Source organism: Anser anser (genome assembly GCF_964211835.1).
Source record: "Anser anser genome assembly, chromosome: 1".
Lineage (NCBI taxonomy): Eukaryota > Metazoa > Chordata > Aves > Anseriformes > Anatidae > Anser > Anser anser.
The window spans coordinates 77666711-77679088 of NC_139720.1; the positions used below are offsets into that span (position 1 = coordinate 77666711).

General features: G+C 36.4%; 1 protein-coding gene across 22 annotated transcripts in view; it reads right to left on the reverse strand.

The window, feature by feature from the left end:
• The window catches only part of C2CD5 (C2 calcium dependent domain containing 5), a 67814-nt gene that overhangs the window by 28394 nt on the left and 27042 nt on the right, over positions 1 to 12378 (reverse strand). For all 22 annotated transcript variants that reach the window (XM_083829463.1, XM_083829464.1, XM_083829460.1 and 19 more), the window contains one exon: positions 692 to 806. In XM_083829463.1, coding sequence (XP_083685589.1) covers positions 692 to 806 — 115 coding nt within the window. The remainder of the gene's footprint in view (positions 1 to 691; positions 807 to 12378) is intronic.

The window sequence follows — 12378 nt, forward strand, 5'->3', positions numbered from 1 at the left end:
GATACAGATCTGGGGAACTTAATCGTTTCCTAACCCTGTGCTTCAGAAAGACTACTGCAGAGCTGCAGCTTAACATGTTGAACAGTACTGTAGCATTCTGAGAAAAATAATGACATGCATTTTCTAGTAAGACAAACATTGACACCTGAAGTACCAATCTATCTTGATCTATCAGGCAGCACATTTGCCTTTAATGTACAATTAATTAATTCTTAGTAAAGAGCTTGTGTCTTAAGTTTGAAGTTTACCATTTAAGTACCAGTCTGCCAGTTTTAATCCAATACTGAAACTGCAATACATATACTTTTAGGAACAATCTTAAGTATTTAGGTAGATTAAGTTTAGAAAATTTCATAGATAGATTGTTACTACAAAAACAAAAAACAAAACGAAAACAAACATGCAGGTTTCAAAATAAAAAAAGAAATAAGAACAATAAAATGCTCATTAGAGAACAAATGAAAATCCAGTAAAAACCCAAAAAAACACCTGTTAACAAAAAGAAAATCTGACAACTTGTTTAACTTCTTAAGCACAATACCAATATCTAAGTTAATTCCACAAGCTCTCCAAAGTAGGCATGCTAGAGAGTAAAAACAACTATGTTGAAATAGTTTATCATTTGTAATCCACTGTAGAAGAAATAAATTTTCTGTGGCATTTTGAAAATCAAATCATCATCATGATTTACCAAATGCTAGTTGATTCACTGTAGCCCACTACAGCATGACAACCCAATGCCTTGGCATGGGATTTTATTTCTTGTCTGATTTCTGCCCACCATGCATCTCGTGTTTCTGGTTCATCTGAAAGACAAAGCATAAATCAGTTCACTATTCTGCACTTTGTCAACATAAAGTTTCATGCAATTAATCTGTAAGTTTGAATTTTTTATGTTCAAGTGTTTTATCTGACAACTTTCTATTTCCTAGCTGTCACACTTCAAGTATTGAACAAACACCAATGGGACAGTTTCATTAATTTCTTTTTTTTTATTTTTATTTTTTTTAAATCATCCATGGAACTGGTTCTGACAAGTTACTGTGTTCTTGTTGGTGTCCTTATGACAACCGACATCGACATATTGTAGACGTTGTTCCAATCTCTACCTACTCTAAGATCATACTGTCAGTTTCCAACAACATATGAGGAGAATGTAATTTGCAATAAAGCATCAAAGATCTTCTGTAATATGGAAAAACTACCAGTAGCAGTAATGAAACAGTATTTATAGTGATAATATTTTACATCAGTGTACATCTGACATCTTTAAAATAACCTGAACAGTTTTTCCTACTGCAATCAGAAGTCCTGTTCATCAGATTTTTTTTAAATATTTGTTCAAGGTTATATCACCAGTCAAACACACAGTGTTCTGTGGCTCATTTCAGTACTTCTAACTTACAGAAACCATACTTATTTGCAACTACTTCTAAATTAACAACATTAAGAAGTCCAAGATGTATGCTGACGTTCATCAATTTATTCATTTTTTGCTTCAGTATCCTGGTGACTGTACTTTTTTTTTTTCCAAAATGGATTCTTTATCTAATTACCTTATTGTCTTTGAAGTATATCTTAAAATACATCCTACCTGCTTTTCCTGAAAACTGTATTAAAAACGCAAAGAAGAGTGCTACTAGAGTAAGTCGTTCAGCACTAAGTTTCCGAGAACTAAAGCTCTCCTCCTGTGAACTTTTTACGTATAAGTCAACAGGTACAATAGCTTAAAACTGGAGTTTGTGAAGTGTTTCTTCTTTCAAAATGGCTTATGTGTACAAATGAACTTAGTTAAAAACTATGGTAATCGTTCATACATAAAATAAGAGGAAAAACAGTAATAAACAGTAGGCACTCAGATGCTGCAAAGGGATCTGAACAGATGGATTCAGGTACATTTTCTCTGAAATCAACTCAATTTTGCATGGATACATCCAGCCCTTGAGATCTTCTTGCTAAATCATGATTTAAAATATTAATGCCAAAGTCTGAGATTCATTGGGAACCACTTTTGCACTTTGTTACTATTAGGAATGTTTCTAAGTATAGTGTATGATAATCACGTATCATACACTAAGTTCTCTGACAACATGCAAACAAAAATGGAAGATGTAGATATACAGATATTTTGAAATTTACTGAAGCAGAAGTGTTGTACAGCAATACGTATTCATCCATGAATTTACCTCAGCTTTTGATATGGAACTGGGCTTTCAGCTAAAATAAACTAATGAACATTTTCTAATAATTAAAAAAGCACAGAGGTTTGTATATTCAACCATATCTAACTTCAGATGTTAATGCTTGTGTACTCACAGCATTGTACTAAGAGCAGGCTTTGGTGTGCGGAATCAGGTTTATCCAAACTTAGCTTTAAGAACAAATAACTACATTGATGATTGTAGAAAACCCTCCTAAGAACTGAGACAGAAACATACACACCACAACACAAAACAGACTAAGGATTTTCATGAACTGTATCATGTTCCATTATAGGTGAGTTCACCTTCACCAGGTTTCAATATATTCCTAGCAGAATCTCTAGGCACTATACTTTGCTGTTCCTCAAAGCGAACCACTGTTGAAAGGACTTTTGCCGACTGGGAAAAATCAAATGTTATATAAAGGTTATATATACAGTAATCCTGACTCAGATGGCTGGGGTACTTGCTATCAAGGTCTCAAACTTTTCAGCTTTTAAGAGCTGAGAATCATGCAGAAGTAGCCCATCACATCAGAGCGCTGGAGTTCCCAAGCTCAGCTAGGTGAACAATTTGTGGTACACAAAGGAAAGCAGGAGATAAAAATGTTGCCTTTTGCACGTGCATCTCTGAGTCAGAACAGAGACTGTCCTTGTTGCCACCAGCTGATGGTAGTAGTGCTAGTGAACAGAGGAACTTTGGAAACCCATTTTAAGGCAAAATCTACAAGGTCCGATAAAACAGGGAGCTGCATGGAAGATGTGAGACCACAAGCAGATTCTGTAAACGTTGTCACTAACTCTTCATGGTGGAAGACACATGGATCTCAGGAGAAATTCTTCCTTCCCCATCCAATCACAGACAAGAAGTTTGCTTATTAATGTGTGTTTCTCTCTACAAGTGAAAGGTGTAAGTAGTAGGAAAAGTGGTATACTGACTATGCAAAACAATTCTTGCTCAGTTAGACTTGACCACAGGCTGGTGGCTACAATCATGGATGGAACAGCCACACAAATGTTTGCACTTCACAGAAAAACCTAAAATGGAGATGTAACAGGACTCTTGCAATCTTTTTCCAGACATAGAGACTTAAGCAAAGGAAAACTGTTTTTATTATATCATCTGTTTTCTCTTCACACCATTAGTTACCATTTGGCAAACACTGCTAATGACCTTCCTATGACAAAAAGTGCAAAGGAAATGATGTTATGACGAAGGAGTTGAAAGTGAGCAACAGGTGAAGCAACTGCGGATGAACGGGGAAAGTGCTGTGGAATAAAGAATGAGATTACAAGCAAGATGACACCAAAAAAGAACGTGGTCTGACAGGAAGAACTGAAACAGAATGAAGTGTTGAAACAACAGATATGCTTAACAGGAACAGAAATGGCAGAGATAGAAGTGACGGGTCCCAAATTCTATTGCAAACATGTAAACTTTCCTCCACAACAAATTTATCATTTAAATCAAAGTTTAGAAACAAGTTCCTAAGAGTTAACACAATTTTCTCACCTAGTCTATCTACAAGAATGACTTATCATAATGGAAAACACATATTATTGTGAGGTTGCTCAACACTATGCCTTGCTCAGGTAACATTTAACCCTTTACTGAGAATCTGTTCAACATCAGAATTAACAAAATTATATAACTACAGTAATATAATCCATCATTTTCATTCTTATTAAAGATAATTTTCCAGCCATTGTCTTCAAATGTTCACAAGATCAGGCCCAATATCTTTCAAATAAAAATCCAACAAATTGTGCAAGTTCAAAATTTATATTATAGTCATGCATAAATGCTTGTAAGCAGAGAACCCAGTCTCCTTTAAGACATTTAACTGAGTCACTATTTTTTCACTTCCAGAGGTCAAATGTGAATCAGTATGTTTATATATTAATACTGTACATTCACACACAGTTTACATGAACTTACCTTTGAATATTAAAATACAAAATGATTGTCTACAATTAAGATCAAACACCATGACATTGCAGTAATAAATTGATACAAAACACTGAATGCAGTGCAATGTGTAGCATTCATATTCTTCTGACAAATATTTTCACAAGCAGCCTTTTTTTGACACGAGCCACACAATTTCACATGGGGATGCCACTGTAGCATTTACAAGTTTAGTAAAGCTAAGGATTTATATAAACAATTAGAGGAATTAGGGAAGCAGGATGGCATGTGTCCAGTACACTCCATAAGAGTGTCTGTTGCTGTTTTTTGCTATGGCAAAAGCTTAAGAACTAAGGGTTTGCAAAGCAGATTCCGCAGACAGTAGCCAGAAACGGTGGGTATTTTGGCGCATGCTTGGATCAGGTGACAGTACAGACTGAAAACTATGGCAGCTCACTGAAATGGTTACAGAAAGTAATGGCCCTGGATTCTAGGTGGAAGCAAAAAGGCAAGCATACATAGCACTCAATCACAAGCTTTTCTAGCAAATCTATCAAGAGGTTTATAGCAAGGTTTATCTTAACTCCAAGCAAAAGAGTCTGCAAAAATTACACTGCTAATATACCCCTTTTATTGGAAACCAAAGACTGAATATTAAACCTACTTTCATTAATGTTTAAAAATTGGCATATTTATAACAAAGTGGAAGCAAACCCTACTCTTTCTGGAGTTGAAGACTTGAGAAACAATGCTGTGAACAGTACAGTACTCTATAAAAATTGTGCCAACTCCAACCTCCTTCAGTTGAAACCTTCCAAACTTACTTTATTAAACAGCTCCAGTAGTTACAAACATTGCGTTTATTTCGTGCCCCAGGTGTTCATTTGGGCAGTTCCAGAAGCCACCTATTTCTTGCCATCAAAATACAAGGTGGACTTCCATTAGACAGGATGTTGTCCTGTTAACAATACAGCCAACATCTTTCACCTGACATACTTGTTTCCTGCGAATCGGAAAACACCTGCATCTTTCCAAAGAGTTATTTCCTAGAGGTTCTCTTCAAGGCCTGTCAAGATTTAGCCAGAATCTGCACTAGGCAAGGTCCCTACAGATTTTTTAAAACTTGAAGAAAACCTAAGAAGAATGATTTCTGAATTACACAGATTGTACTCAAGAGTTACTGTATTAAAGCTGAATCCCTAGACATCCTGAGAAAATGACTCTGAAGTAGGAATTGTTATGGTTCATTTCAACCTATTATTATGATTAGTATTGAAATCTAGTCAACATTTAAATCTACCATGCAGCATTCTGAAATGAGGAGGACAATCATACTATGGAAGTTTTAACAATCTACAAATGAGTCATTGTTCTGGCACCTCAAAAAATAGCAATGGAGACAACAAATTTAATCTTAGAGTCTTTCAGTAGGCAGAGCCATAATCCACACGTCCGTGAGCAGCGCCTCATTCTTAATAACCTCAAAGTTGCAGGAACAGGCATAGTTACTGTGCTTTTATACTGCAAACTGAGCTTCCTTATCCCTTTATTCTAAATCCTTTTCTATTAAAACCTATTAGTCTGCTTATACAGGAGGGAGTGGGTTTTTTATTTGCTTGTTTTGTTTTCTGAGTGTGGGTTGGTTTTGTTGTTGAAAGAGTTCCCCCCCCCCCCCTTTTTTTTTTTTTTAAAGAGACTCCTTTGTGTAGAAGCTCCCTGACCTACAAATCTAATTTGAACCTCTCTGGTTATCCCATAGATAATAGTATTTATCACCTCTTTAAAATATTTAACGGTAGGTGCACAAAAAGCCTCTTGTCAGTAAATTTTAAACATACAACTTGGGTAGCAAATAAGTAATCCTACAACACACCAAGACTAATCTACAACTTAAAGATTCTCAATGGCACTACAATACTTTTTTCACCCTCTTTAAATTGCTCCTCATGTTTAAGACCAAAAGATGTGAAAATGAAAAACTGTTATTATGATATAGAAACCGAAGGAAATCGATTACTGTGATTTATCAAATAGAAACTAAGATAGACTAGAACAGCAAAAATCAGTGCATAAATGCCAAAGAGAAATGGTACACTTACTCCTACAGACAAAACATTCAGGCTAGAGAATAGCACTGTGAGTGCTTTCCTGCCAACCTATGAAATGAGGTCAGAAAGCACCTATCTCATTTCTCAAGCCCAACCTGCTGAACGAGAAGAAAAGCAGGTATAAACGTTGATGTTGAGGAAGTTCTTCAATTATTGAAGATGCAGCATCAAGGATTAGAACCGCATCCACCCTTCATGCATTTACAGGATGCATTTACAGCTAGTATTTCAGCTGGCTGATTGAACACAACCATTCATTTGCATGGCTAGTCTTCTATCAGGTTAGTCAGGCCAAGTGACTCACTCTGCAAGCACATGATCACCAGAAGACTGCAGGACCACATGGCAGAAATTGTGCAGAAAAGTAGGATCACTGCTTTTAGTGACAACTCACTGTTGGAGTGTTTAATACCAAGATACACCTCTAGATGAGGAAAAAACAGTGTTTCACTTACTTACATTCCCACAACTCCTAAATTTTCTTATACTCCAAATTCCATGAAATCCCCCTACATCCTTGCTAGAACACTCGAGAACACTTTTCTTTCTTTTGTAAGAAAAAAAAGAGAAGTTGCTTTAACTAGAAAACAGAATTAAGCATCTCTGTAATTCCTGTTTCTCTGATATGGGTGAATGTATTTGTAATTTAGAAAGGAATGTATAGCATTATGCTTCCATCCAGGAATTCTAAATGGATCAAGATGTTTTAATTGTCATACCCCTAAAAAGCAATGATACAAATCATACTTCAGAAGTTTGGCACTTAGAATCCTGCCTTAACCTCAAAAGAGCTAACTCTCTCAGCCTTATGATCATAAGCAACCTCACATTCCTGACATCCCCAACACCAAGCCTTGAGACATTCCTAACACGTTCCTAATCTCAAACAAATAATCCTTGGAATGGGTTAAACACTCAGATACCTGAAGATTAGCATCTTCTAGTCTCACGAATGACATCACAAAATACAAATATTTTATATAAACCAGTGCGTAACCTATGCTAATTCAACCTTGTAAATCTAAACAACATCCCACATGAGAAAAGAGTAACTACTTGGATTTTCACAGTGAAAAAAGCCAAGCCCCCACTGTTCTACACTGTCTATCAGTCACGCACTGCAAATTATCTATGATTGGTATCAGAAATAAGCAAGCAAGAACCACTTGGACAGACCACAGCATAATTTAAACTTTCCTAGACATTGCACATAGTCTTTGAGGAAACAGTTTTCCATAACCTGGTTCAACCAAATCTGCTGAAAAATACTGCCAGCATTAACTACACATCCATGATGGTAACACAACCTTTTAACTCCTCCTTTAAATTGTATGTGGAGGTTTGATAGCAGTAACACAAGCTACAAAATAGCACCATTTAAAAAAAAAAATCTGTAATACCACCAACATGGCAGTAATAATTTGGTTTACAGTGAAAGAAAATCATCATGTGACAACTAAAATGAACTTACAAAACATGCTGCATTTGAAGATTTAAAAAATGTTGTTATATATAATATTAAAAATTAAACCTAAAATTAAACTATTATTAAGACAACAAAAAAAAAGATTCATCTTCACCGTATTTCCTTAGCACTATTGTATACTTCCTTAGTTGCCCAGACATAATGAAATGTTAAATACCAGAATTATTTTGTCTCTTGAAAATTAGTGTGCCAGGCCTACGTCTGTCACTCTAGTTTTTAGTTATTATCTCAATCAGTCATTTTTCCTATAATGGTGAAGTCCTTATAACTGTGCATAAGGTTCTTCTGATAACAAAATGAATGGGATATTCAGTATGATATAGGAGTGTTTTAATTGTTCCTATTATAGTAACAATTGCAAAAGTCTGCCATTTTGACAAGCTGATAGGTAATAAAGAAACTACTTATTTCATCTCTTATCTGCTGCTCTGTCATTTAGGCACAATAAATACAGAGGACATTTTCAAATGATAGCAGTGAAGAGACTACTACCCAAAGCTGGAGATTACCTGAGCTCATTACTCAGCTGTAACAAGTCAAGGTTTTTTAAAACAAGGGTGTGTATTTTATAACTAGTATCGCTAACTGACCTACAGGTATGTTCTAAAGTTTTAAACAAGCCTAACTATTTGGAACCTTAAAAAAAGCAAGAATATTATTGTATCTAACAGTCATTGAAAGAAAAATATGGAGTTTCAAACAAAAACATTAATCTCTCAACAAAAACAGCTGTTCACAGACAGGATTGCCGCTTTCTTGCTGACTGCCATGCAGACAATCTACCTCACTGTACAATTGCAGAAATAAGATGGCATTATTTGGCAGGAATACTGTCTCTGCATTTCCTACTCCTTGTTTACATTCCTCACGCTTTTATGCATTACATACACAGAACCTCTGCATACATTATTTCTATACACTCACAACCATTTATTTTTGTTTTGATTTTAAAGACAAGCTAGCAGAAGAACCATCTCTAAATTTCTACATCCAATGAGTCTTTCCTACAGTCACTTTTGGAGCAAGTTCAGGACCTCGAGACCACACTAACAGAGGCAAAAACTCAGAACTTACAAAAACCACTAAAAATATTTCTGCAAATAAAAATCAGTAAAATGGCTTGGGTTGGAATAGACCTTAAAGACCATCTTGTTACAACCCCACCACCACCACCACGGGTAAGGACGCCACCCACTTGATAAGGCTGTCCAAAGCCCCATCCAACTTGGCCTTGAACACCTCTAGGGAGGCGGTATCCAAAGCTTCTCGGGGCAACCTGTTTCCAGTGCCTCACCACCCTCTGAGTGGAACATTTCCTCCTAACATCTAGTCTAAATCTCCTCTCTTTTAGTTTAAAACCATTCCTCCTTGTCCTATATCACTATCTGCCTGTGTAAAAAGTCAATCTCCATCATACTTGTAAGTCCTCTTAAAGTACCGGAAGGCTGCAATGAGGTCTCCCCGTAGGCTTCTCTTCTCCAAGCTGAACATCCCCAGCCCTCTCAGACGTTTTTCACGGGAGAGGTGCTTCAGCTCCCTGATCTTCACAGCCCTCCTGTGGACCCACTCTAACATGTCCACATCTTTATGGTGCTGGGGGCCCCAGAGCTGGATGCAGCACTCCAAGTGCGGCCTCACAAGGGCAGAGTAGAGGGGACCCAGAGGGGACCCACTCCCTCGCCTGCAGGCAAACTTCTGTTGATGCAGCCCAGGATACAGTTGGCCTTCTAGGCTGCAAGTGCACACTAAAAGATCAAAGACAAATTCTACATTCTGACAATGATCAGCCTTTGTTCAGTTATGTTGAATCTACTCAAAACTCTCTAAATGAAAAATAACACACAATCCCAAAGAAAATTATTTCATTAATTTAAGGGTAATTAAGGGTATACCTACGTCAAAAGAGTATTCAAAAACCATCCACGTTAACTATAAAAATATTTGGAATTACTCACTCCTTTGAAATGTTTGCAAAAAAGTAGAGGAAAGTAATACTAAAAAACATCATATACTAATAGACATACTAATAAACTGTGAAAAGCTAAAGATCCATTCAGGTACCATGTAGTTTTTACTACTCCTCCCCCTGTTCAGAAAACCTTCCGACATCTGCCTTACCCATTATTATATCAACACACGTAAGTCAATCTGGAGATTCTTCTGGAAACAGCTAGAGGTCAAGCTGAAAATTCTGCCTTGCCTGCTGGTTCTGAACAATAGCCATATTACACACTAACAGAAACATTCTGACATTTTCTACTGCATTCTTTCAAGTATGCCACATTTACATCCCAGAAAGCAACAGTATGAAATGTAATTTGCACATTCACCATATGTTTGTATTTCTGTAAAGAAAAGCATTCCATTTCAGAACCAAAATGTTTTCAAGCTTTCCTCTTACATTTCCCCACACACAAAACTAGCATTCTGGAGAATTTCACACTCCAACAACAAGTCTGGAATAACACACAAAGCACTCAAGAGATCCTTGGGAATTTTATTAAACATCTTTTCTCCTTCCATGTTTCTGACTACTGGAGCCAAAGAAGCACTATTGGAGCAGCTCCCTGAATGAGGAGGTTAAAAATGGAATTATTTAAGCACACCGTATACGTTAGTCTATGAAACAGTTGTATGCAAGAAGGGTCTCTATTCAACTAGTTCCTCTTACTTGCTAAGAAACTTTCCTTCTCTACATTTAACTTTAATGAGAAAGTAACAAAGTCTTGTGGACCCAGGTTTCCTTCCACATTTTTATATTTACAGTGTATCATCAGCACCCTTTTCCAGTGACAGCACCACAGGATTTTTTCCTTTGCATTATGTGCCCTCTTTTCTAAGAATTTGTGCCCTTACCTCTCTACTTTTACTTTGCAGGTTCATCTTGATCATCATCTTTTCATCTCTTTACAAACATTTAAACAATTATGTCATTGAACTATATACAATTCCCAGATGTTTAAGTATCATCCAACAATCAGCCTTTACTTCCACGTTTGATTTTCAAGCATTCTCAAATCTCTGCAACTTTTTACCACCATCAGATACTGTTGTACCTTACACAAAAAAGCCCCATTTAAAAAGTAAAAAGAATAAAAATAAAAAAGGAATATCCTTCCATATTCTTTAGTGTCTGTACACAAGTTACATGACAAGCTTAAATGAAGTCTGAACACTTTCAAAAAGGAAAATAATTTTAGCCTACTTATGGTTGTTGGTTGCATTCTTGCTGACAGGAATGCAATGTAAACATGTAGTAATGTTTTCCTTAATCTGTATTAAAAAAAACAACACAACTCTTTGCTCTCCTTCAGGCCAAGTATTAGCAAGCAACAACAGAGCCGGCAAGTGAGCTCTAGAAGGGGGGAGATGAACAGAAATCTCCTGCAGTGATTTCTCAATAGTAGCAGATTTACACAGCACATTCTTTATTTCAATCTAAGACAGGATTAATGCATGTAATCTAAACTCTACTACAAAACTCATTATCCATTGTACATATAGATTCATAACAGCTGGAAAAGACTTCCAACCATCCTCCTAGCACCGATACGACCCACTAAACCATGTCCCTAACCACCATGTCCAACCTTGATATATAACACTTGATCTACTGCCTTTTTCCTCTCTTCTTGCTCAGCAACACACCAACGGATGAAAAGAAAACGTACTTCCAGGAATATGAGGCATGACCGGCTCAGTCCCTGACCAGTAAGATAAATCAAGACTGCTAGCAGAGCACTGCTGATCCATGTTCAAGGCAACAGAAATGCAGACAGTTCTTAAGAGAGGTATTAACTCTAAAATTAGACTTTAATTTAGGCCTCTCTAATCCAAAATTTTTGTATAACCACCACCTCAAGGTATAAAATGCACGTAACAGCCATATGCCTTCTCTTTCCTGTTATCTCTAAACAATTTAGACTACTGTTTTGGATAATTCATCAAGAAATGAATTCGAGACTAGCTTTTCCTTAGCTTCAAAGGCTTACATTTCTGGATCACTTTCTAGCCTAGCTTAATATATATATTAGCGTCTGTACACAACTCAGTTACTCCATTATTCTCATAAGTTTTTCCATCGTAACATCCTCCTAAACACTATATCAAAGAAGCAACAATTAATTCAAACTTTTCAAGGTAGCATAAAAGATGTGAAATTTCTACACCTTTAAACACCTTAGATTAGGCCATGATACACCAATAATAAATCTGGAAATTCCATAACATTATTTGCATATGGAAATTAAAATTCAATTTAAAAGACCGTTTGAGAACAGACAAATTTAAAAAATGAACTCTCAATTCTAATTTTCCAGGACGCGTTATGTGGCAAGGAACAAGGACACAAAAAAAAGCTGTTTCACATACTAACTGTAATTGCACTGTTTGTAAGATGAAAAATGTATACAGATAGTTTAAACCAAAGTTTAAAGTATGACTGTAGATAATTTTCAAAGGCATGTGATATACATACTGCAACAGCGCAGTAACAGCAAGGCAGGTTTGATTCGGGGTGGGGGGGAGGGCGGGGGGGGGGGGACAGGGAACAGAGGTCAGCTTTCTACCCTTTTACTGTGTCAGCTTTAAAAACTTTACTATTTGGCAAGCTCTGCTGACTTTGATACTACATATAGAGAAGTTATGCCTCTGCTTCTTCCAAAGTATTTTGTTT